At 45.3% G+C, this 27,234-nt stretch overlaps 1 protein-coding gene across 1 annotated transcript in view; it reads left to right on the top strand.

Moving 5' to 3' along the window:
* The window catches only part of LOC122940146 (alpha-2-macroglobulin-like), a 178,929-nt gene that overhangs the window by 66,920 nt on the left and 84,775 nt on the right, over nucleotides 1-27,234 (top strand). Inside the window, exons 6-7 of the mRNA XM_044296544.1 lie at nucleotides 13,438-13,591; nucleotides 26,251-26,476. Of these exons, the coding sequence (XP_044152479.1) occupies nucleotides 13,438-13,591; nucleotides 26,251-26,476 (380 nt within the window). The remainder of the gene's footprint in view (nucleotides 1-13,437; nucleotides 13,592-26,250; nucleotides 26,477-27,234) is intronic.

Below are 27,234 nucleotides of genomic sequence, written 5' to 3'. Positions count from 1 at the left end.
ACCCAACAGGTGATCCTGCTGATCAAGTCTGGCAACCAGCGTAGGTAGCGAGGATGGCCCTGTGCCGTCAGAATTCATGGCTTGGTCCTAATGTCAAGGAACCATGAACCAGACGTACAACAGAGATAAGTGGAAATAAGAAGGCTTTATTGACAATAAAGCTGTAAGGCAAAAGTCCAAACGGATGGCTAAACCGAGGCAGGGTCTTGCGAAGCCAGAGGTCAGGAACCAGAAGGGTAGTCAGACGAAGCCTGGATCAGGAACCAGCAGGGTAGTCAGACGAAGCCAGGATCAGGAGCCGGAAGGGTAGTCAGACGAAGCCAGGATCAGGAACCGGAAGCAGCAGCAGTCTTAGAAGCATGTGCACACAGGAGGACCAAGCAGGGAACTGAAGCCACAGACCTCCTATATATATGAGCTGGGCATCCAGCTCCTCCCAGTGGGAGGGAGAAGCCGCAGGGTAGGAGGCTACAAGAAACCCAGAAACCAAGATGGCCGCCAGCACATGTCAAACGAAGGAGAGCAGCCAGAAGGTAAGACCATGACAGTAGTGAGAATTTTCTGCGTTTTAGAGAGGCTTGCAAACTCCATTTTCGCCTTCTTCCCCATTCCTCTGGTGATGAGGAACGGAGGGTGGGGATCAATATATCGCTGCTCAGGGGTAACGCTCAGTCCTGGGACTTTTCGCTGCCGGAGGGGGCACGGCCCCTCCGTTCAGTGGATGAATTCTTTTTAGCCCTGGGTCAGATATATGATGATCCGGATCGTATTGCTCTGGCTGAGTCTAGACTACGTCTATTATGCCAGGGTAAACAATCCGCAGAGATATACTGCTCAGAATTTCGGAGATGGGCAGCTGATACTGGTTGGAATGATGCTGCACTCCGAAGTCAATTTTGCCATGGTCTTTCAGAGGGATTGAAAGATGCATTTGTCTTTCATGAAAGGCCTATTTCCTTGGACTCTGCTATGTCTCAGGCCGTTCGTATTGACAGGCGTCTTAGAGAGAGAGGAGAGGTCTCTCCTTCCTGTCATACTCAGTCCCGAGACAGTGCAGCGGTCCCATTCTGTGCGCAGGGGTCTCAGCCGCTGTCAGACCCTTCTGAGCAGGAGCCCATGCAGCTGGGGTTGATTGCTTCTGACAATAGAAGATTCAGCCCGCATGGGAGGGTTTGTTTTTGTTGTGGAGGTATAAATCATTTGGCAAATGTTTGTCCCTCTAGGAGATTCAGGCAGTTCTCTGGGAGTAATAAAGAAACAAAGAGGAAAAAATCTTTTAAAAATGTTCCGTCTGTTACTATTGGCAGGGTTGAGGCGGAAATTGAAGGTTTTCCGTTTGCTTGTAGTTCCCGTTTTGTCCTGCCTGCTAGGGTGGCGCTAGAGAGCAAGAGCATTTTTTGTGAGATTTTTGTGGATAGTGGAGCAGCGGTCAATCTCATTGATAGTCAATTTGCAATAACTCATGGTTTCCAGGTGTGCACTTTGGGAAAGGATATTCCTGTTTTTGCTATTGATTCCGCTCCACTTTCTCAGAAATCATTAAAGGGCATAGTTCGCAATATCCGTTTAATTGTGAGTGATGATCATGTTGAGGATGTGTCATGTTTCGTCCTTAGCGGTTTGCCTACTCCTCTAGTGTTGGGGCTACCCTGGCTCACTAAACATAATCCCACCATTGATTGGCAAGCGAGGCAAATAAATGGTTGGAGTGACTTTTGCAGAGAGAATTGCCTCACGACATCTGTTTCTGAGGTTGCTACTAAGACTGTACCATCTTTTCTCTCTGAATTTTCGGATGTCTTCTCTGAGAGTGGAGTTCAGGATTTGCCCCCGCACAGGGAGTACGATTGCCCTATTAATCTCATCCCAGGCGCCAAGCTGCCTAAATCTCGTTTATACAATCTTTCCCAACCTGAAAGGATCGCTATGCGTGCTTATATCTCTGAGAGTCTGAGAAAAGGACACATACGACCCTCGAAGTCACCTGTTGCCACTGTTTTTTTCTTTGTTAAGAAAAAAGATGGTTCTTTAAGACCTTGTCTGGATTTCGGAGAGCTGAACAGTATCACTATTCGTGACCCTTATCCGCTTCCTCTAATCCCGGACCTGTTTAACCAGGTTGTTGGGGCTAAAGTCTTTTCCAAATTAGATCTAAGAGGGGCATACAACCTGGTCAGGGTCAGAGAAGGAGACAAATGGAAGACGGCCTTCAATACCCCTAAAGGCCATTTTGAAAATTTGGTTATGCCTTTTGGTTTGATGAATGCCCCAGTCGTTTTTCAGCATTTCGTGAACAGCATTTTTTATCATTTGATGGGAAAATTTGTATTAGTGTATTTGGATGACATTTTGATTTTTTCTCCTGATTTCAAAACTCATAAGGAACATTTACGTCAGGTCTTGCTCATTCTGCGGGAGAATAAATTATATGTGAAACTGGAAAAATGTGTGTTTGCGGTTCCAGAAATTCAATTTCTGGGGTTTCTTCTCTCCGCTTCTGGTTTTCGCATGGACCCCGAGAAGGTCCGCACTGTGCTTGAGTGGGAGCTTCCTGAGAATCAGAAGGCGCTGATGCATTTTTTGGGCTTTGGCAGTTATTACAGGAAGTTTATTTTGAATTATTCCTCTGTTGTTAAACCACTCACTGATATGACCAGAAAGGGGGTAGATTTTTCTTCTTGGTCAGTAGAAGCGCGTAAGGCTTTTTCTAATATCAAGGAGAGTTTTGCTTCCGCTCCCATCTTGGTGCAACCTGATATTTCTTTACCCTTCATTGTTGAGGTTGATGCTTCTGAGGTGGGTGTGGGTGCGGTCTTGTCTCAGGGTTCCTCTCCTGCCAAATGGCGACCGTGTGCCTTTTTCTCGAAAAAACTCTCCTCCGCAGAGAGAAATTACGATGTGGGAGATAGGGAATTGTTGGCCATCAAGTTGGCTTTTGAGGAATGGCGCCATTGGCTGGAGGGAGCCAGATCCCCGATTACCGTGTTTACTGACCATAAAAATCTGGCCTACTTGGAGTCAGCCAAGCGTCTGAACCCGAGACAGGCCAGATGGTCTTTGTTCTTTTCAAGATTTAATTTTGTTGTCACGTTCCGCCCTGGAGTTAAGAATGTGAAGGCAGATGCCCTGTCACGTTGTTTTCCGGGAGGCGGGAATTTTGAAGACCCGGGTCCCATTTTGGCTGAAGGTGTGGTGGTCTCTGCTCTTTTTTCTGAATTGGAGGCAGAGGTGAAGGCAGCCCAGTCAGAGGCTCCTGATCTTTGTCCTCCTGGGAGGTTGTTTGTGCCTCTCGCTTTAAGACACAAGATTTTTAAGGAACACCACGATACGGTCCTTGCTGGGCACCTGTGGGCAAAAGCCACACTGGATCTCATCGCTCGGAGATTCTGGTGGCCTGCGCTTCGTAAGTCGGTTGAGGGTTTTGTGGCAGCCTGCAAGACGTGCGCTCGTGCCAAAGTCCCTCATTCACGGCCATCAGGTCCTCTCCTTCCCTTACCCATTCCTTCCCGTCCTTGGACACATCTGTCCATGGACTTCATAACGGACCTGCCTCGTTCCTCGGGGAAGACTGTGATTCTGGTGGTGGTGGACCGTTTTAGCAAAATGGTGCATTTCATCCCTTTTCCTGGTTTGCCCAATGCTAAGACGCTGGCGCAGGCATTTATTGATCACATTGTCAAATTGCACGGTATTCCTTCAGACATAGTCTCTGATAGGGGCACGCAGTTTGTTTCCAGATTCTGGAAGGCTTTCTGTTCTCGCTTGGGGGTTCGGTTGTCATTCTCTTCTGCTTTCCACCCGCAGTCGAATGGCCAGACAGAGCGCGTCAATCAGAATCTGGAGACATATCTGCGCTGTTTTGTGGCGGAGAATCAAGAGGATTGGTGTTCTTTTTTGTCCCTTGCTGAGTTTGCTTTAAATAACCGTCGTCAGGAGTTCTCTGATAAGTCACAATTTTTTGGTGCATATGGGTTTCATCCGCAGTTTTGGACTTTCTCGGGAGAGGGGTCTTCTGGTTTACCTGATGAGGACAGATTCTCCTCGTCTTTGTCATCTATTTGGCAAAAGATTCAGGATAATCTAAAGAGCATGAGTGAGAGATATAAGCGTGTGGCAGATAAGAGACGTGTGCTTGGTCCGGACCTGAATGTTGGTGATCTGGTGTGGTTGTCTACCAAGAATATCAAATTGAAGGTTCCCTCCTGGAAGTTGGGTCCTAGGTTTATTGGGCCTTACAAAATTCTGTCTGTCATCAATCCTGTTGCCTACCGTCTTGATCTTCCTCAGACTTGGAAGATCCATAATGTTTTTCATAAGTACTTATTGAAACCTTATGTTCAACCCATTGTACCCTCGCCTTTGCCTCCTCCTCCAATTATGGTTGATGGGAATCTTGAATTTCAGGTCTCTAGGATTGTGGATTCTCGTCTTGTCCGCGGTTCTCTTCAGTACCTTGTTCATTGGGAGGGTTATGGTCCTGAGGAGAGGATGTGGGTCCCAGTGACGGACATTAAGGCCTCTCGTCTCATCAGGGCTTTCCATAGGTGCCATCCTGAGAAGGTGGGTTCTGAGTGTCCAGAGTCCACTCGTAGAGGGAGGGGTACTGTCACAACCAGACAGCTGAGAAGCTCTGACAGAGGCCTTTCAGAACCTCCTCCTTGAGTTTTCTTTGTTGTGGTATTCAGTTCCTCATCTCCTTAGCCTCTCTCAGCTGTCATGTAGTTGGACTGATTGCTTCCCTTTAAATTCCTCCCCATAATGCTTTACTGGGCTACTTATACTTTTTCCTGGAGTGTGTGTGCATGCTGATCCTGTCTCCCAGTCTGCTACAAAGTTAAGTGCTGTACATTTATCTGTTATTTTCTGTTTGCTGGATCCCAGGTGACCCTGACTCCCTCCGTGTCTGGTGTAGGGAACCGGTCGCCGTGTCCCCTCACTATTGTAGTGTATTCAGGGGGTGTATAGTCGAGGTACGTGGATATTCAACCATCCACCTTTGGGATCTTTGCATAGGCTGAGCAGCCAGGGAAAGTGCTAGGTCTTGTGCAGGGGTCTCCCTTTTGGTACCTTAGCTTTGGATCCAGTGAGTCATATATGCATGTTGCTTTGTCTTGTTTCCTGTACACCGTCCGTGACAGAAATGGGGAAGGACATTTCACAGGGTGATAGCGAGACCACCCACAGTTCGTCTTCTCGGCGCAAATTGGACCATTAAGAGGAGGAGGAGCTGGAGACAGTTGCCTCTGCTACAGAGGGTAGTACCCATAGAACTTTAATTCCATCTGTTCAGTGTGGATGGGCAGAAGAGCAGGAGGAGGATGAGGAGATGGAGAGTCATCCTGATGTCGACATCTACGTCTTGCCTGTTTGTACTCTGGCATACATGGCTGACTTCATGTTAGGCTGCCTTTCCCGCGACCCTCGCGTTCTACGCATTTTAGACAACAGGGATTACTGGGTGTTTACCCTTCTCGACCCCCACTACAAAAAGAACTTCTCATCTCTCATTCCTGTGGTGGAGAGGACGAGTAAAACGATGCAATACCAGAAGGTACTTGTTGAGAGATTGCTCCAAAATTTTCCATCTGATAATGCTAGCAGCAGAGTCCGTACTTCCTGAGGCAACCGAGGAAGGGAGACAAGAGGAACACACAGCAGTTCCAACAAAGGCAGGGCAACACTCTCCAAGGCATGGGACACTTTCATGACACCCCACCAGCAACCTCACCCTGAAGCGCGGCCTAGTGGTATAAGGAGGGAAAAGTTTTGGAAGATGGTAAAGGAGTACATAGCAGACCATGTCAGCATCCTAAATAATCCTTCAGTGCCTTACAACTACTAATCTTACAACTGTTCAAGCTAGACACGTGACACAAACTTGTGCTCTACGCCTTGGAGGTGCTGGCCTGCCCTGCCGCCAGCGTTTTGTCTGAGCGTGTATTTAGTGCTGCTGGTGGCATTATAACAGATAAGCTTATCCGAATGTTTTACAGAGTCTGCTCATCTGCAGGCACTAGCATATAATGTTTTAGAGTGTCAGCTTACCAGCAGGCACTCGCATATAATGTTTTAGAGCAGGGATGCTCAACCTGCGGCCCTTTAGCTGTTCTAAAACTACAACTCCCATCATGCCTGGGCAGCCTACAGCTATCAGCCTACAGCAGTGCATGGTGGGAGTTGTAGTTTTACAACAGCTGGAGGGCTGCAAGTTGAGCATCCCTGTTTTAGAGCATCAGCTCACCAGCAGGCACTCGCATATAATGTTTTAGAGCGCCATCTCACCAGCAGGCACTCGCATATAATGTTTTACAGGGTCAGTTCACCAGCAGGCACTAGCATATAATGTTTTACAGGGTCAGCTCACCAGCAGGCCCTAGCCACTAATGTTTTAGAGGGTCAGCTCAGCAGCAGGCCCTCACATATAATGTTTTACATGGTCAACTCAACTGCAGGCCCTCACCTAAAATCTTTTACAGGGTCAGCTCACCTTCTGATGACGACAGCGAAGTCTTGCCTGTTGGTAATCTGGCACACATGGCTGACTTCATTAGGCTGCCTTTCCCGCGACCCTCGCGTTATATGCATATTAGAGAACACGGATTACTGGTTGTTCACCCTTCTCGACCCTCGCTACAAAGAGAACTTTTCTTTTCTCATTCCTCTAGTAATGATGACAAAACGGTGCTATACCAGAAGGTCCTTGTTGAAAAATTTCTCCAAAGTTGATAGGGCAGACATCCAAATGGATCGTCGACGTCACGGGAACATGCGATCGCCTAGAAGTTATCTAGAGTCAAGAAAGCGGCAGCAGGCCCTCACCTACAAGTCCAGTCTCAGTAGCCAAGAGTCTGGTCAACACAATCCTCACCATGATGGCACACTGGGTGAACGTTGTGTAGGCCGGGAGCAAGGTGGCTGCTGGCACCAGACTTGCCCTCCAATAGATCCTCGTTAACGGAAAGTGTACTCATTCCAAAAACAGGGCCGTCAAGGAGTGCTGTATTGTTATTTACCGTCACTACCTCCCCGAGTCGGGAGTGGGTAATTGCTGCGCGCCTGCTGCCTTCCTTGGATGCTTGTGCTTTAATAACTTGACCCACCCTCTTTGGGTGGTTCACAATTAGGAAAAAAAAGGGGCAAGGCAACAACAGCCAATCAGATTTCAGCCATTGACCTCCCTTGGATGTGGTATCCCTTTCTCAAGCTCCCTCTCCGGCATCGAACCCTCATTCCCCGTTACCCGTGATCACCATGGTAGGCGCAGAAAAGAACATCGAAAGTTGATAGGGCAGACATCCAAATGGATTGTCACCGTCACGGGGACGTGCAATTGCTCAGAGGTTATCTAGAGTAACAAATGCGGCAAGGTTTTAGATGGTCAGATCAGCAGGCCCTTGCTCCTAATGTTTTTGAGGGTCACCAGCAGGCTATCAATCATCATTTTTCAAGGGTGTGTATGATGCCCTCCTTTATGTGTAACAAAGGGTGTTTTGGCAGCCCTTGTAATTCCTTGTAATTTTTGGCATCCCTTTTACAGTGCATAGGCTTTATGAGTTTAGGAGTCCCACTACCAGAACAATTGTACCACAATGTGAATGAGGCCCTCCTTTATTACCTCTTGCTTGTAATTTTTTGCAGCACTTGCACTTTCTATACAATTGAATATACAGGAAAGAATGTTTCCTAACAATTTTTCCTGTAAAATAATTTTTTTGGGGGGAGGGGGGTTTGTGCGTATTTTTGTCAGTCTGTAAAAGTGGCGTACAACTCGGACAACATGGTTCCCAGCAGCGACCTGGGAGTCCAAGATGCATCCAGACATCATCCCCATGCTGTTCCCAATCCATTTCGGTGGTGTTTCTGTCACTTTCTGACCTTCTCCAATGGACCAGGCACCCTACCCTCTTCAGAGCAGGGGGTGCCTGGTTGTCTCCCATTGACTTCCATTATACTCGGGTGCTCGGCCGAGCACACGAATATAGCAATGTGTTCGGCTCGAACCCCCGAATACTTTGGTGCTCGATCATCACTAGTAATAATACCAAAGCTTTGTTTGAATAAATAGTGAGCTACCAATAGGAAAGAGTGCCAACCTATACTGACATACAATGCTGCTCTGCATTTCTGGGAAACAAATATGCAAATTGGAATATGTTCTGAGTGCATCACAGACAGGCATACTGTTCTTTTCTTCTTTGTTTTTTGTTTTTTTTTGATAAACAGCTAATTTGAATATCTTTCCCAGATACCCAAAGGTATGCAAATTAGCTTTCCTTCTAAAAAGAAAAGAACACTAAGGCTTTCTGATGCCAGCAGGAGTAAGATATGCTAGTTTGCATATATATTCACAGAAATACAGAGCAGCGTTAGCTGGACTACAATACTACACATGCATACTAGGCCTAATGGGAAAGAGCAGGACTGGCACCAGGTTGATGTGGGCGATAAATCCCAGTGGGCCCCCATGAGGCATTTTTTTACATTTACATGTTCCCCTGTGGCTCCCACATGGTATAATGACCACTAGTGGCCCTTTACACAGTATAATGAACCCCCAACCCCCCCCCCCCACTGTATAATGACCCCCAGTGGCCCTGCATTCAGAATAATAACCCCCAGTCGCCCCAATTCAGAATTACCCCCAGTAGCCCCCACACTGCGGGAATACTGTATGTAGGGGGCTCTGGGGGTCAATATACTGAATGGCGGGTCAATGGGGATCATTATACTAAATGGGGGGCACTGGGAGTCATTATACTGTGTAAGGGGCCCTCACAGTGTAATGAATGACCCCCCAGTGGCCCCCTCACATACCTTTCATTGCTGGAGCGCAGGGGAGCCGGCAGTCCTGTCATTCACTAACAGCAGCTCCCTGCGCTCCTTCTCTCCTCCGGCCCGCTGAAGCAGTGAGACACACGTCATGACGTCACTGCTGGGCCGGGCCTGGAGGAGAGAAGGAGATGTGCAGTGATGTAGGTAGAACTGACTGGGCCCCACAGCAAATTTTTGTACGTTGCCCCCCCCCCCCGTTGGGTTCACATCACGTTTTTCCTATCGGTTTGATGTATACAAATGTGCAGCACTCCATGTTTTTGTATCCTGTAGAGTCAAGTAAAAAATGTATACGTTAACGTACAGTACAGACCAAAAGTTTGGACACACCTTCTCATTCAAAGAGTTTTCTTTATTTTCATGACTATGAAAATTGTAGATTTACACTGAAGGCATCAAAACTATGAATTAACACATGTGGAATGATATACATAACAATAAAGTGTGAAACAACTGAAAATATGTCATATTCTAGGTTCTTCAAAGTAGCCACCTTTTGCTTTGATTACTGCTTTGCACACTCTTGGCATTCTCTTGATGAGCTTCAAGAGGTAGTCATCTGAAATGGTTTTCACTTCACAGGTGTGCCCTGTCAGGTTTAATAAGTGGGATTTCTTGCCTTATAAATGGGGATGAGACCATCAGTTGTGTTGTGGAGAAGTCAGGTGGATACAAAGCTGATAGTCCTACTGAATAGACTGTTAGAATTTGCATTATGGCAAGAAAAAAGCAGCTAAGTAAAGAAAAACGAGTGGCCATCATTACTTTATGAAATGAAGTTCAGTCAGTCCGAAAAATTGGGAAAACTTTGAAAGTGTCCCCAAGTGCAGTCACAAAAACCATCAAGCACTACAAAGAAACTGGCTCACATGCGGACCGCCCCAGGAAAGGCAGACCAAGAGTCACCTCTGCTGTGGAGGATAAGTTCATCCGAGTCCCCAGCCTCAGAAATCGCAGGTTAACAGCAACTCAGATTAGAGACCAGGTCAATGCCACACAGAGTTCTAGCAGCAGACACATCTCTAGAACAACTGTTAAGAGGAGACTGTGTGAATCAGGCCTTCATGGTAGAATATCTGCTAGCAAACCACTGTTAAGGACAGGCAACAAGCAGAAGAGACTTGTTTGGGTTAAAGAACACAAGGAATGGACATTAGACCAGTGGAAATCTGTGCTTTGGTCTGATGAGTCCAAATTTGAGATCTTTGGTTCCAACCACGTGTCTTTGTGCGACGCAGAAAAGGTGAACGGATGGACTCTACATGCCTGGTTCCCCCCCGGTGAAGCATGGAGGAGGAGGTGCGATGGTGTGGGGGTGCTTTGCTGGTGACACTGTTGGGGATTTATTCAAAATTGAAGGCATACTGAACCAGCATGGCTACCACAGCATCTTGCAGCGGCATGCTATTCCATCCGGTTTGCGTTTAGCTGGACCATCATTTATTTTTCAACAGGACAATGACCCCAAACACACCTCCAGGCTGTGTAAGGGCTATTTGACCATGAAGGAGAGTGATGGGGCGCTGCGCCAGGTGACCTTCCTCCACAGTCACCGGACCTGAACCCAATCGAGATGGTTTGGGGTGAGCTGGACCGCAGAGTGAAGGCAAAAGGGCCCACGAGTGCTAAGCATCTCTGGGAACTCCTTCAAGACTGTTGGAAGACAATTTCAGGTGACTACCTCTTGAAGCTCATCAAGAGAATGCCAAGAGTGTGCAAAGCAGTAATCAAAGCAAAAGGTGGCTACTTTGAAGAACCTAGAATATGACATATTTTTTGTTGTTTTACACTTTTTTGTTATATATATATAATTCCACATGTGTTAATTCATAGTTTTGATGCCTTCAGTGTGAATCTACAATTTTCATAGTCATGAAAATAAAGAAAACTCTTTGAATGAGAAGGTGTGTCCAAACTTTTGGTCTGTACTGTATATGTTTTTTTCTACCATGGAACTGTATGGTGAACGAACGCCACTGTACGGCATCAGTCTGAGGCATCTGTTAACGTATACATTTTTGGTATACATTAAATGGATGGCACAAATGGGATGTGAACCCAGCCTTAGTGTCAGAATAAGCACCAGTGCACAGCGGAGCAGCGTGGCGGAGAGGGGAGGCCGCCATGTACTGACAGAGCGCTACCTTGTCCTGGTGGTCAGGGATAAGGACTGTGCTTCCCAAGGATCATTTTCTACTGGGAAATACAGGGCACAGTATAATACACTAGAATCTATATAATATAGAGATATTAGCCCTACCCCCGAATAATAATACAATTAGGGGGTCATTTATATAGAAATACGTCTATATTAGGCATATTTCTGACACCGATTGTGGCGCAAAGGTCCTTAGCACCGCAATCTGTATCTTTTCTCGCTCGTGCCAGGTCTAAAAAAAGTGGTGTGGGCATGGAAGGGGATACAGTTATGGCCATGCAGTTATTGGATACCACCACCATATAGTGATAACACCGCCATACAATGATAAAATGATCCTTATGGTGAATGCGGTTCAGATGCCACCATAATGAGAGGCAGAGGAGTGAGACAAGGGCCCTGGATGGACAGGAGGGGTGGACACAGCAAGTAGGTGGAAGGGGCTCTGAGGGGAATTCATACAACAAGTAGTGGCAGGAGGGTCTGTGCAGGGCAGCAATAGGAGATAGGAGGGTGGAACAGGAGCTCTGGATACATGAGGGCGGAAAGGAGACAGAAGGGGCCCCATGAGGATGAGATAGGACAGGTGTCATGGAGACAAACTGCTTAATGAAACAGTAACACAACTAAATAGAATGAAGCAGCAGCAGATCAAAGAGTCCCCCCCCCCTTTCCTTCTATCCCACAGAGAAGAGACTTACTCACAGACTGTCTTCACACTTCTCTGCTCCAGCCCTCCGGTCTCTCTCCTCAGGCAGCAGGTCCTGTGTAGAGGGGGCGTGTTCTAAATCTCTGCAGCAGCCGGACCCATGTGACTCAGAGGGCCCACCAAAGGGGTACTGCGTAAGTGAAATGACAGCAGTGAGAGCTTCCATCTGTATTGATGGAAGTGCTCATAGCAGCTCAGTGGGCCCCACCAGGAGCATTGGGCCCCGGCACTTGCCCGGGATGCCAGGTTATGACTATGACGCCGGCCCTGGGAAAGAGTACCCCCAAAACCCCACAAAGACCACTCAGATAACTAGGGTTATTTTCCCTTTAGACACTTGTTTTGTCTTTTTTTTTTTTCCCTTTTGGAAGAAGACTTGCACATATCATTCAGAAAAGAGTAACACAGGGACACAGTATTCTTTTCTGTTTGGAAGGAGTATTGGGGTGCATGTTCCATTTCTAGTGCAATATATTCTTTCGCTCTCAAAATGTAGGTCTGGTGGCAATGTCCTAAACTGACCCGATATTGGTCGGATGTTTTTGAATAAATATCGAGTTTATGCCCTCCTACACCAGAGATAGCCTTGTTAGATCTGGGTTTAATAGTTCTACTAGAAATATATAGGTGATTAAAAAGATATTAACCGCAGCTAGGATTTTAATAGCTAAAAACTGGAAAAGCCATAAAATTTCAGCAAAATAAGAATTAATACAAAAGGTTAATAGTTTCCATCAGATAGAAATATTTATGGATAAGGGCTCATGCACATGACCAATGTTTTGGTCCGCATCCGAGCCTCAGATTTTGCGGCTTAGATGCGGACCCATTCACTTCAATGGAGCCACAAAAGATGCGGACAGCACTCCGTGTGCTGTCCGCATCCGTTGCTCCGTTCCGTGGTCCGCAAAAATAATATAACCTGTCCTATTCTTGTTCGTTTTGTAGACAAGAATAGGCAGTTATATCAATGACTGTCTCTGCCATTCCGCAAATTGCGGAATGCACACGGACGCCATCCATGTTTTGCGTCGTGTGCATGTAGCCTAAGGGCTCATGCACACGACCGTATGCCCTCTGAGACATACGGTCCGTGAGAGGGCCATATGTCCCAGAGCGGCATACATCATGCACACGGGAGCGCACAGCATCATAGGTTACTATGATACTGTGCGCATCGGGCTGCCCGTGTAACTATTGTCCTGCACTCATATGATTATATGAATGCAGGGCAGTAGTCCCGCAGCCGCCCGATGCGCACAGTATCATAGTAACCTTTGATGCTATGCGCTCCCGTGTGCATGATGTATGACGCTACGGGACATATGGCTCGCTCTCGCTTCTCTTCTGTTTATGCTTTTTCTTCTTTTTCCTTTCTATTTTGCAGTTCTCACATTGTGACCATATCATGATTTACAGGGATCTATTATGCAACGATAATGACTTGTGATTGTAATGCCCAGTATTACTGTATAATAAATAGTATGTATTGTTATAATTTTCATTAAATAAATAATTTTAAAAAATTGGGTCTCTTACCATCTGATCTTTCTGGAACAAATTCTTAACCAATTCACTTATCTCTAATCTGGTCCATGGGTTTTATTTTTACAGGATCCATAGTGAATATGGCCCCTGCATGAGTCCATCACGTGACATATTAACTACAGTTCCCACTACCTACATTCTTTTCATTCATTTTTCTAAATTGCTCATTGTCAATTATTTTTTTCCTTAGACTATGAATTATTTGTGCAGAATATTGAGGACGAGGACGAGGAGGATTATGCCCGGATGGAGACATCAAACATAATTCCTGTCAAAAAGCCGAAGTCAGTGATGATAAGACATTATTTCCCTGAAACATGGATTTGGAAACTGGAAGCTGTTGGGTAATGCACCTTCATCCGACTATTTGGCTACTGCAGGGGAGGAAATAAAGACATTCCTCTGTTTTTTAACCCTAACCAAATATTTGGGGGAAATTGGCTTTTGTTGCAACTACAGGGAATTGACAGACTGTGACAGACTTTCTAATAATTGCTTGTAACTCTATATCTGTGCAAACGCTTGAGAGGAAGACTGTTAGAGGTGGTTGATGTTGTTGCTATGTCAAATCATTTTGTGACTGGCTAGCCCCCACATATAACTTGTTAAAGGGGTACAGTAGTGCACTGCACATTATAACCCCATACTCCATGCCCCAGACGCTGATCTCCTTCTGTTCCCAATGTGAAAACTCTGCATTGTCATGCATCCACCACTAGAAGGAGTTCACTACAAAATACATTTTACAGCTTCCATAACACCTCAGCCCCCCTAGCTTAAACCCCCTTAATGACCAGGCCACTTTTTACAATTCTGCACTACACTACTGTCACCGTTTATTGCTCGGTCATACAACTTACCACCCAAATGAATTTTACCTCCTTTTCTTCTCACTAATAGAGCTTTCATTTGGTGGTATTTCATTGCTGCTGACATTTTTACTTTTTTTGATATTAATCAAAATTGACAGAAATTTTTGCCCAAAAATGACATTTTTCACTTTCTGTATATATTTTTCTCTAAATTTATTATTCTACATGTCTTTGATTAAAAAAAAATGCAATAAGTGTATATTTATTGGTTTGGGTAAAAGTTACAGGGCCAGATTTATCATTAGCTCAGGTCAGAATAATGGACTGAAAAAGTCCCAAAAAAAGTCCCAAACGCTAAAACTGCGCACAAATTTCTGCTCTGCACTATGCTCGCCAGTTTTCTGAAAGTGGGTGTGTTTTCTTATGTAAATGAATCTCTAGACAGATTTACTATTGGGACTATTTAAAAAGTCGCAAAAAAGTCGCAATTTCACTCCAGTGAGGACCATGCTTATCTTATGAGACTTTTTAATAGAACATGCGACTTTTTCATAAAAACGTGCAAATTTTTCGCAAAGATGTGCGACTTTTGTAAAGCTGCTTACTTACAGATAAACTGCTACTGTCAAACCACATTTATTACAGGGGGCGGAGCCTAGCCACGCTGCTGAATGGCCGCACGAGCTTGAGCTCCTCCAGCAATCCGGCTCATTTGCCCTAATTAAGCCTATAATTTTGCTTATTATGGGGAAACCTGGCAAAGACAAGGCTAGAGGAAGTGCAGAGACGACCCCGCGACATTCCAAGCAACCAGAGATGGAGAAGTTTCTCCGGAAAACGCCGAGGCTTGTGGCACAGAAAGGCCCTAATATGGCGGAATCTGCGGCTCATGACTCCGACATAGGAGACCTCTCCGATGCATGCAGCGGCTCCGATACCTCGGATAGGAGGCCCAGAGAACCACCTATGTCAGAGCGGACTCTCTGACGGGTCCTGGAATCAGCCCTCTCGCCTATCAAACAGGATCTTTCTGATATAAAGGATGACCTGAGGCATTTGGGCCAGAGGGTGGTTGCGTTAGAGGAAGCGCAAGAATCCATCATGTCTTACGAAAACAAAGCTTCGGAGGTGCTGGCGGCTCATAAGACTTTACTGAATGAGGCTTTCTTAAAGCTGGAAGATCAGGAGAACCGCAGCCGAAGGCGCAACATTCGAATACGCGGCTTACCTGAATCAATTGCGGCTGAGGCCTTGCCGACGGTAGTGCGCAAAATTTTCTCCATGCTGCTTGATCCTGAGAGAGCGGCGGGTATTGTGGTGGAAAGAATACACAGGGCGCTGCGCCCCAGGCCCAAGCCTCAGGAACCTCCACGTGATGTCATCTGTGGCCTATTAAGCTACGTGGATACTGCGGCCCTCTTGAAAAAACAAAGAGAGATGGAGGTACTGGAGTATGAAGGCACGCCGTTTCAGATGTTCCAGGATCTGGCGCCATCCACTTTGGCGAAGCGACGTCTGATGAAGCCCCTCCTGGATGTCCTGAGGAAAACATCTACGCCATTCCGGTGGCTATATCCCTTTGGACTTGCTGTCTCCAGGAACGGTAAAGTACTTACCATACGATCCCCTGCGGATCTCGCTTCGGTCTGGAATTCGCTGGATGTCCCTCCGGTGGATATCGCCTCATGGTTGCCTGCAGACCAGGGTGGCCCCCTGCCGGCTCCACCACGTGTCTCGGCCTGGCAGAAGGCTTCACCAGGCAGACAGGAGCGCTCGGGTAGAGGCAAGATGGAGAGGGCCCCCACCTGATTTACTTTCTTTTTGATATAAGTTTGGAGGCACGCATTGCCACTTTCTTCATCGGGTTTAGAAAGTGCCTGGCTTGTTTGTTTTTCCACGATTGACATTGGAATATGTTGTCACGAAAGCAAATGGACGCTTTTGTATTTCATTTTATGCTTAACGTTTTCTCTACACTGAGAACTTTGTTCCCCACCTGCAGGGTATTGACCGGATCGTTACCGGTGCTGGACGCATCTTTTGTTGTTGGTCTATTATTTTTGTTATAGACCATCGGGTGCTTTTCCTGCCCCCTCGCCAATCCAATCCTGTCTTGGATGGTGATAGGGGAAGCACTCACTCCTTTTTGGTTGTATGCTCTATCTGAGCTGGTCTATTGCCAGTTAAACATGTTCATTGATGTTTTACTTATTTTATTTTTTGTTTCCCCCACCCCCTCCTTCCATCCTTTTCCCTATTCTGCTCATACATACTATGTGCTCTTTGACACTTTCATGGGTATCAGATGCTATTTCTCCCTTGAACATCTACTGTTATGTCTTCCATTGTAGTCGCCTCGCTAAATGTCCATGGGCTGAACGAGCCATGCAAACGGTCTCAGATCATCTCTCTCCTCCTGAAGGATAAAGTTTCAGTGGCTTTTCTGCAGGAGACTCATTTTAGAACAGGTAAAATCCCCAATCTTCCTCCTAAGAAGTTTGTCCAGTGGTTTCATAGTACTCATGACTCTGCTAGTAGAGGAGTGAGTGTTGCTCTGCACAAAAATCTCCCATTTAAGCATACCTCTATTTCAGCGGATCCCGAGGGTAGGTACATTTTTGTAAAAGGAGTGTTGGGAGACTCTCCGGTTACGTTTGCTAATTTGTATGCGCCTAACAGAGGACAAGTACCGTGGCTCGTTCAGACCCTGGACTTACTGTCATCCTTCTCTGATGGATTGTTAGTTTTAGGGGGCGACTTCAATGTTGCCTTAGAACCGGCGGTGGACACCTCAGTAGGTAGACCGTCTGTATCTTATAGGCTTTTGAAAAGGCTTAAAACTGCCCTGAGAAAATTGAAGGTCCGTGATGTCTGGCGTACCTTGAATCCCAGTGGCCGTGATTATACATTTTATTCACATGCCAAGTCGTCCTTCCATAGATTGGATTATTTGTTCTTGTCTGACTCACATATACGCAATGTCTCTGGGGCCCGGATTGGCAGTATCACACTGTCCGATCACGCTCCTGTTATCATTGATCTCTCCCTGTTTGGGCCACAAGGAAAAGAACGCCTATGGCGTCTCAATGACACCCTGATTTTAGATCCCACCCATGCTAGCAGAATCAAGACAAGGATTTCCGAATTCTTTAGGCTTAACGATACGCCTGACTCCCCTCCTTCTCCCTCTATATTATGGGAATCCCACAAGGTAGTCATGAGGGGTGAACTTATTGCTTTAGGGGCTCACGTGAAGAAGCAAAGGACGCAGGCCCTAGATGCTTTACTAGCGGAGATTGCTCGCCTTGAATCCTCTCACAAGGAGTCACAGGCTAAGCGATATATGGCGGAGCTTACTGAGGCTAGAGTACGTTTGAAAAACATATTAAATGTCACTTCAGCTAAATTGGTCTTGCGCTCACGATTTAAAGCCTATGCACATGGGGATAGAGGAAACAGACTGATGTCGGCGATTGCCAAGAAGCAGTTCTCTGACTCCTTTGTTTCCTCTATTAAGGACCCCAAAGGTAAAATACACAAATCCACTCCAGATATTGCTAAATCGTTTTGCGCCTTCTATGAAGCTCTGTATAATCTGCCTTCCCCTGAAGGGGCCACTGCAGGTGATCTTTCAGAGGCAACAGATAAGTTTTTACAGACTTTGGACCTCCCTTCTGTATTCCCAACCAAGGCGTCACAGCTAACTAGACCCATTACTGATTCTGAGATTCATAAAGTGCTCTCGTCCATCCCCCCGGGCAAAAGCCCTGGCCCAGATGGCTTTTCCATCACTTACTACAAGTCCTTTAAGGACATTTTAGTTCCTCGTTTTAGGGATTTGTGCAATTTCCTTCTTTCTGGAGGCTCCTTAGCCCCTCACTCTTTAATGGCGCACATCACTGTCCTGCATAAGGAGAATAAGGATCCGACTTGCTGCAGTAACTATAGGCCGATCTCTTTGCTTAATTGTGATGTGAAGTGGTGGGCGAAGATCCTGGCTACCAGGCTTCAGGATGTTCTTCCTGACATTGTCCATGAGGAACAAGTGGGCTTTGTCCATGGCAGACAGGGGTCGGAAAATACGGTTCGGCTTCTTCATCTTGTCAATTGGGCTAAAAGATCCTCAAAGCCTTTGGTGTTGGTGAGTACTGATGCGGAAAAGGCCTTCGACAGGGTCAGCTGGCATTATATGTCGCGGACCCTGTCGAAGTTTGGCCTCCCAGACCAATTCATTGCAGCCATTTTTACCCTATATTCGTCCCCCTCTGCCAGGGTCAAAGTCAACGGTGCTTTGTCGCCACCATTTCACATCACTAACGGGACGAGGCAGGGGTGTCCCCTCTCTCCTGCACTATTTATCTTAGTGATGGAGACCCTCCTGTGTAAAATAAGGGCAGACCCAGATATTAAAGGCCTCCGGATCGGTTCCTATACACATGTTACTGCAGCCTTCGCGGATGACCTTTTAGTCATGACCTCCAACCCTAAGGAGGCCTTGCCCAAACTACTAGACATATTTGAAGACTTTGGTTTTGTATCCAATTTTAAAATTAACTACGGGAAATCCATGGCGCTCAACATTTCCTGCCCACAGGTAGTGATTAATGCTCTTAAGCGTGCAACTCCATTCACCTGGGCCTCCAGAGACATTGCGTATTTGGGGACTCACATATCAGCCAATGTTCAGGATCTGGCTTCCCTTAATTATCTACCGCTCCTGAAAACTGTGCGTACGCATTTACAGAATTTGAAACTTCCATTTGTCTGCTGGGTAGGGAGAAAGAACTACATTAAGACCTTCATTCTTCCCAAATTTCTGTATTTGCTGCAAGCCCTCCCCGTTTGGTTGCCAAACTCATATTTCACCGAAATCCGTAGGGTGTTTACACGCTTTCTATGGAACGGCAAATCACCACGTATAGCATATTCTGTTCTCACGAGAGATGGGAGGTTTGGAGGCTTTGGAATGCCGGATGTGAAGTTTTATTACACCGCGGTTCAGCTCTGTAGATGCGTAGCCACTATATCTCGCCAATCTACCTCCCTTTGCTCCCGTTTGGAGAATGCATTGTTTACAAGCCGAGAGTTACTTACCCTGTGGGGCATTAAGCCTATTTCAGCTAACCACTACTACTCCTCTCCGGTTTGGAAGGGCATGTTAGTGGAATGGTCCAAGATGGTTCAGTCTCAAACTTTTAGGTTTCCTAATCCCGACATGCCACTTAACCTATTACAAAGTCACATTCACCCTGCTGTGTTAAACCCCTCCGGGATTTGGTCTAAACTCGCTGACATTTCTCTGCGGGATGTCCTTCTCCCGGATGGTAGTTTGAAATGGGATTCGGTGATGGACCTCCCAGAGGTCAAAGCTGCACCCTTTTTCCAGTTAGCGGTTTTCCGACGGGATATTAAAAACTGTATTGTACCTTTTAAGGGTAATAGCTCCCCTTCTTGGCTGGAAAAGAAGATTCTGACCACCAAACCTCCCTTAAGACCGCTATCTCAGATGTATAGAGAAATTCTCTCCACCCTACCTCCAGAGCTGGGTTATATGACCTCCTGGGAACGGGAGCTTTCCTTGTCCTTTACTGAGCCGGAGAAGGCGTTCATCCTGACCCACTCACACGGCTTCAATCGTTGTGTGAGGATCCAGGAGAATTCCTTTAAGCTTCTCAGCAGGTGGTATAAGACACCTGAGTTTTTGCATAAACTCAACCCGGAGGTCCCTGAAGTATGTTGGAGATGTGGTACAGGCACGGGTTCTTTGTCGCATATTTGGTGGATCTGTCCTAAAATTCAACCGTTTTGGACGTCGATTGAGGCATTGATCAACCAGATATGCGACACTGAGATATTGTTAGACGCTAAACTTGTTCTATTGTGGTGTCCCAATAGCTCTTTTACTCCCTCTAAGCATGATCTCCCGACCATGCTGCTTACTGCGGCTAAATTACTCATACCTTTTCTGTGGAAGAATGAGTCCCCACCGTCTCTTCCCATGTGGTCTGACAAAGTGGATCAGATATACCGATTTGAGGAGCTTGCGCATTGGGAGAACAACTCACGTTCTCGCTTCCTAAAATTGTGGTCTCCATGGAAAGCTCATAGGAAATTTGTGTAATAGAGCAGAAGTCTTTTCGCCTTCTTGTTTCCCTCCCTTCCTCCCCCCCCCCCTGATTGACCCTCACCCCTCCTTTCCACTCCTCAGTTCCTTGATATCAGTTAAATGTCCATCGGCAATGATGGCTTGTACTGTGTACCCATGACATGTATGTTTGAATGTCATTTGAAGCTTTATTATCACCCCTGTCATGTCATGTGTGGGCTTCGGCTCTGATTTCTTTCAATAAAAAGAAATATGGTTAAACCACATTTATTACAGTCTTAAAGGGCCGATCATAAATCTGACTTGGCTAAAACTGACTTTAGCCATATGTGAAAGTGGAGTGAGCTGTCAGAGGAATGATAAATCTGGCCCACAGCGTTTACAAACTATGGTGCAAAAATGTGAATTTACGCACTTTGGGCCAGATTTATCATGACTCTGACAGCTCACTCCACTTTCACATATGGCTAAAGTCAGTTTTAGCCAAGTCAGATTTATGACTGTAATAATTGTGGTTTGACGGTAGCAGTTTATCCGTCAGTAAGCAGCTTTATAAAAGTCGCACGTTTTTATGAAAAAGTTGCACGTTTTTATGAAAAAGTCGCATGTTCTATTAAAAAGTCTCATAAGATAAGCATGGTCCTCACTGGAGTGAAATTGCAACTTTTTTGTGACTTTTTAAATAGTCCCAATAGTAAATCTGTCTAGAGATTAATTTACATAATAAAACACACCCACTTTCCAAAAACTGGCGAGCATAGTGCAGAGCAGAAAAAAGTTGCAAATTTGTGCGCAGTTTTAGCGTTTGGGACTTTTTTTGGGACGTTTTCACTCCATTATTCTGACCTGAGCTAATGATAAATCTGGCCCTTTGACTTTCTGAGCACCTGTCATGTTTCCTGAGGTTCTACAATGCCCAGACAGTAGAAACACCCCACAAATGACCCCATTTCGGAAGGTATTCGCTGATGGGCATAGTGAGTTCGTGGAAGTTCTTTTATTTTTTGTCACAAGTTAGCGGAATTTTTTATTTTTATTTTTTTCTTACAAAGTCTCATATTCCACTAACTTGTGACAAAAAAATAAAATTTTACATGAACTCACCATACCCCTTACGGAATACCTTGGGATGTCTTCTTTCCAAAATGGGGTCACTTGTGGGGTATTTATACTGCCCTGGCATTTTAGGGGACCTAAAGTGTGAGAAGTAGTTTGGAATCCAAATGCCTAAAAAATGCCCTGTGAAATCGTAAAGATACTCATTGGAATTTTGGCCCCTTTGCGCACCTAGGCTGCAAAAAAGTGTCACACATGTGGTATGGCCGTACTCAGGAGAAGTAGGGCAATGTGTTTTGGGGTGTATTTTTACATATACCCATGCTGGGTGAGATAAATTTCTCTGTAAAAGATAACTTTTCCCATTTTTTTTATTTCTCTCACCCAGCATGGGTATGTGTAAAAATACACCCCAAAACACATTGCCCTACTTTTCCTGAGTACGGCGATACCACATGTGTGACACTTTTTTGCAGCCTAGGTGCGCAAAGGGGCCCAAATTCCAATGAGTACCTTTTAGGAGGGCATTTTTAAGCATTTTGATTCCAGACTTCTTCTCACGCTTTAGGGCCCCCAAAATGCCAGGGCAGTATAAATGCCCCACATGTGACCCCATTTTGGAAAGAAGACACCCCAAGGTATTTCGTGAGGGGCATGGTGAGTTCATAGAAGTTTTTTTTTTTTTTGGCACAAGTTAGCGGAAATTGATTTTTTTATATTTTTTTCTCACAAAGTCTCCCTTTCCGCTAACTTGTGACAAAAATTTCAATCTTTCATGGACTCAATATGCCCCTCAGCAAATACCTTGGGGTGTCTACTTTCCGAAATGGGGTCATTTGTGGGGTGTGTTTACTGTTCTGCAACCCTGTAAAGCCTAAAGGTACTCCTTGGACTTTCGGCCCCTTTACGCACCTAGGCTGCAAAAAAGTGTCACACATGTGGTATCGCTGTACTCAGGAGTAATAGGGCAATGTGTTTTGGGGTGTATTTTTACATATACCCATGTTGGGTGAGAGAAATATCTCTGTAAAATGACAACTTTGTATAAAAAAATAGGAAAAGTTGTCTTTTACAGAGATATTTCTCTCACCCAGCATGGGTATATGTAAAAATACACCTTCTCCTGAGTACGGCGATACCACATGTGTGACACTTTTTTGCAGCCTAGGTGCACAAAGAGGCCCAAATTCCTTTTAGGAGAGCATTTTTTTGACATTTGGATTCCAAACTTCTTCTCACGCTTTAGGGCCCCTAAAATGCCAGGGCAGTACAAATACCCCACAAGTGACCCCATTTTGGAAATAAGACACCCCAAGGTACTCCGTGAGGGCATGGTGAGTTCCTAGAATATTGTTTTTTTTTGCACACGTTAGCGGAAAATGATTTTATTTATTTTTTTCTCTTACAAAGTCTCATATTCCACTAACTTGTGACAAAAAATAAAATTTTACATGAACTCGCCATGCCCCTCACTAAATACCTTGGGGTGTCCTCTTTCCAAAATGGGGTCACATGTGGGGTATTTATACTGCCCTGGCATTTTAGGGGCCCTAAAGCGTGAGAAGAAGTCTGGAATATAAATGTCTAAAAAATTTTACGCATTTGGATTCCGTGAGGGGTATGGTGAGTTCATGTGAGATTTTATTTTTTGTCACAAGTTAGTGGAATATGAGACTTTGTAAGAAAAAACAAAAAAAATCTTCTATGAACTTGCCATGCCCCTCAAAAGTAATCTTTATAGCGCCGCAGCGATTTTACTGTGTTTTTGCAGTGATCAGGAAAAAAAAATTCTGTCACTGCGGTGAGGCGGACTGAGCGCAAGTGTGCGCACAAGATCAGGCGTTTTTTGTAGAGCCTATAGAACATGTTCTATTCTTGTCCGCAATTGCGGACAAGAAAAGGGATTTTCTATATAGTTCTGGCAATGTGCGGATCCGCAAAATGCGGAAAGCACATTGCCGTTGTCCGTGTTTTGCGGATCCGCGGTGTCCTTGCGGATCCGTGGATCCGCAAAACACATACGGACGTCTGAATGGAGCCTTACAGGGGGGTTATCAATGACAGGGGGTGATCAGGGAGTCTATATGGGGTGATCAGGGGTTAATAAGGGGTTAATAAGTGACAGGGGTGGGGGTGTAGTGTAGTGTGGTGCTTGGTGCTACTTCCAGAGCTGCCTGTGTCCTCTGGTGGTTGATCCAAGCAAAAGAGACCACCAGAAGACCAGGTAGCAGGTATATCAGACGCTGTTAACAAAACAGCGTCTGATATACCTTTCAGGGGTTAAAAAAAAATTGCATCTACAGCCTGCCAGCGAATGATCGCCGCTGGCAGGCTGTAGATCAGTTTGTTTACCTTCCGATCCTGTGAACGTGCACTCCTGTGTGCGCGCGTTCACAGGAAATCTCGCGTCTCGCGAGATGATGCGCCGATGCGTCTAGGAGGAACAAACCGACCACCCGCAGGACACATCCCTGCGTTAGGCGGTCGGGAGGAGGTTAATAACTGTATAAATTCCTATGCACTGAGCAACCCCTAGTGGTGGCTTCAGACAAAAAGTTTTACAAATACACTATGGGCCAGATTTATCATTAGCTCAAGTCAAAATAATGGAGTGAAAATGTCGCACATTTTTGCACAATCACTAAAACTGCGCAAAAATTTGCAACTTTTATTGGCTCTGCGCTATGCTCACCAGTTTTCTGAAAGTGGGTGTGTTTTCTTATGTAAATGAATCTCTAGACAGATTTACTATCGCGACAATTTAAAAAATTTGCAAAAAATGGTGCAATTTCACTCCAGTGGGGACCATGTTTATCGTATGCGACTTTTTAATAGAACATGTGACTTTTTATTAAAGACGTGACACTTACTGAAGGATAAACTGCTACCGTCAAACCACATTTATCACAGTATTAGGGCTCATGCACACAACGTTTTTTGAGTTCAGTATGCGGTACATATACTGAACCATTCATTTTAATGTGTCTCCGTGTGCATTCCGTTTCAGTATTTCCATATTTCCGTACCGTGAAAAGATAGCACATGTCCTATTCTTGTCCGCAAATCACGATGCTTGGCTCTATTCAAGTCAACGGGTCGGCAAAAAAAACGGAACACATACATAAATGCATCCGTATGTCTTCCGTATGTGTTCCGTTTTTGCTGAACCATCTATTGGAAATGTTATGCCCAGCCCAATTTTTTCTATGTAATTAATGTATACTGTATATGGCATACGGAAAAACGAAACGGAAACAAAAAACGGAACAACAGATCTGTAAAAAACGGACCGCAAAACACTAAGGCCCCTTTCACACGGGCGTTGCGGGAAAATGTGCGGGTGCGTTACGGGAACACCCGCGATTTTTCTGCGCGAGTGCAAAACATTGTATTGCGTTTTGCACTCGCGTGAAAAAAAACGCGCGTGTTTGGTACCCAAACCCGAACTTCTTCACAGAAGTTCGGGTTTGGGATCAGTGTTCTGTAGATTGTATTATTTTCCCTTATAACATGGTTATAAGGGAAAATAATAGCATTCTGAATACAGAATGCATAGTAAAACAGCGCTGGAGGGGTTAAAAAAAAATATAATAATTTAACTCACCTTAGTCCACTTGATCTCAATGCCCAGCATCTCCTTCTGTCTCCTTTGTTGAATAGGACCTGTGGTGAGAATTAAATACAGGTAAAGGACCTTTGATGACCTCACTAGGGTCATCACATGGTCACATAATCTTTTACCATAGTGAATCACCAGAGGTCCTATTCAACAAAGAAGACAGAAGGAGATGCCGGCTTCGCGATCAAGTGGACTAAGGTGAGTTAAATAATTTTTTATTTTTTTTAACCCCTCCAGCGCTGTTTCGCTGTTTTACTATGCATTCTGTATTCAGAATGCTATTATTTTCCCTTATAACCATGTTATAAGGGAAAATAATAATGATCGGGTCTCCATCCCGATCGTCTCCTAGCAACCGTGCGTGAAAATTGCACCGCATCCGCACTTGCCTGCGGATGCTTGCGATTTTCACGCAACCCCATTCATTTCTATGGGGCCTGCGTTACGTGAAAAACGCAGAATATAGAACATGCTGCGATTTTCACGCAACGCATAAGTGATGCGTGAAAATCACAGCTCATGTGAACAGCCCGATAGAAATGAATGGGTCGGTATTCAGTGCGGGTGCAATGCGTTCAACTCACGCATCGCATCCGCGCAGAATACTCGCCTGTGTGAAAGGGGCCTAAAAAAGCCATACTGTTGTGTGCATGAGCCCTAAGGCTACGTCTACACGACGACATTTGTTGCGCGACATTTTGTTGCACTAATGTCGCGCGACAATTTTTATAATGGCAGTCTATGGTGTCGCACTGCAACATGCAACATGCTGCGACTGCGACGCAACAGTCGCAGAAAAACCATTCGAGAAGGATTTTTCTGCGACTGTTGCGTCGCAGTCGCAGCATGTTGCAGTGCGACACCATAGACTGCCATTATAAAAATTGTCGTGCGACAAATGTCGTTGTGTAGACCTAGCCTTAAAGAATTATTAATAAATCTGACTTAGCCAAAAGTGACTTTGGACATATGTAAACGTGGAGTAAGATGTAAGTGTAATGTATGGAGCTGAATGGGGGATATTGATCCATGTATTTATGCCCGTTGTATGGTGCAAATACATTGAGAAAAATGGTGTTCAGAATGAGCTCCATATTTATGAATAACATGCTCCACTTCAGGTAAAATGGGTGAGATAGAGAGTGACTGTATATTGCAATTATTTATTTGTTTATGTATTTGTGTTCGTTTTGTAATTGTCCGAAACTTTGCACTCTATGAAAAACTCTGGGAGTGTTTCCTTCATATTACAAAACTTGGTGCAGGGGGGGAGGGGAGTCCACACTGAGCTCTACTAAGGAGCCCTATTATTTCTGTTTATGTCCCTGAGAATAATTCACACACTTTAGCCCTTTACTTATTTCTACAAGAATAATTTCCTGTTATTTCTTTCCAATCTGCTTGGATTAGGGACTCTGGGATTGGCATTCTCCATGACACAGCTCCTGACACCATCACAGACTGGCATGGTGGGGCTTTTTGTACGGGTCCTGGAGGTTTTGGGCTGGCTTCTCCTGTACCTTTTCGAGTTTTCCAACCTTTCTTTGTGGACATCACTTTGCCATATTCAGTGATCAGAGGAGAAACTTTCACTCTTAAATCCACAGTTTTTAACTATTTGAAACAGTGTATAAAGGTAAAAAGCAACATGTTCTGTCATATAATAATAAGCAGCAGGTTTAATGTTTATAAATGCTGCTGGAAGGAGCATTGCCATGAATGTGGCTAGGAAGATAGGCAAGTGGAGTAGACAGATGCCCAGGGCTCCATTGGGGAGCACATTTTTGGCATTAAAGGGGTTATCCAACTCCTATAATGACCCCCTAATGCCTGGGCTCCTCATATAAGTTATACTTACCCAGCTCCCCAGCACCCGCATTGCTCCTGATCGCCGCACGGCCGTCGCTGCATCTCCAGGTCACGCGGATCAAAACATCCTGCAATGGGGGGAGCAGCCAATAGCAGGCCGCGACGAGAACGAACCTCCCTAGCGTCACCCGCGATGCTAGTGAGGCTTATGCCCGTCGCGTCTTGCTATTGGCTGATCCCCCTTCGCTGGATGTTTTGATCTGCACGACGGAGAGATACAGCGGCAGCCGTGGGGAAATCAGAAGCAATGCGGGTGCCAAGAGTGGGATAACCCCTTAAATTTCTAACAAATAGTGATGTCATGGTACAGTGATAACAAATACAATGGTGTCATATATAGGGAAAATGCAGTAATGCTTCAATATGGAGATAATAAACATAGTGATGTCACAGTACAGGGATAAACAGTGATGTCACAGTACAGGGATAATAAACACAGTGATGTCACAGCACAGGGATAATAAACACAGTGATGACACAGCACAGGGATAATAAACACAGTGATGTCACAGTACAGGGATAATA

This window comes from Bufo gargarizans, chromosome 6, assembly GCF_014858855.1.
Source record: "Bufo gargarizans isolate SCDJY-AF-19 chromosome 6, ASM1485885v1, whole genome shotgun sequence".
NCBI lineage: Eukaryota > Metazoa > Chordata > Amphibia > Anura > Bufonidae > Bufo > Bufo gargarizans.
The sequence above is the reverse complement of the archived record's forward strand: the minus strand, read 5'-3'. Positions and strand labels throughout refer to the sequence as shown.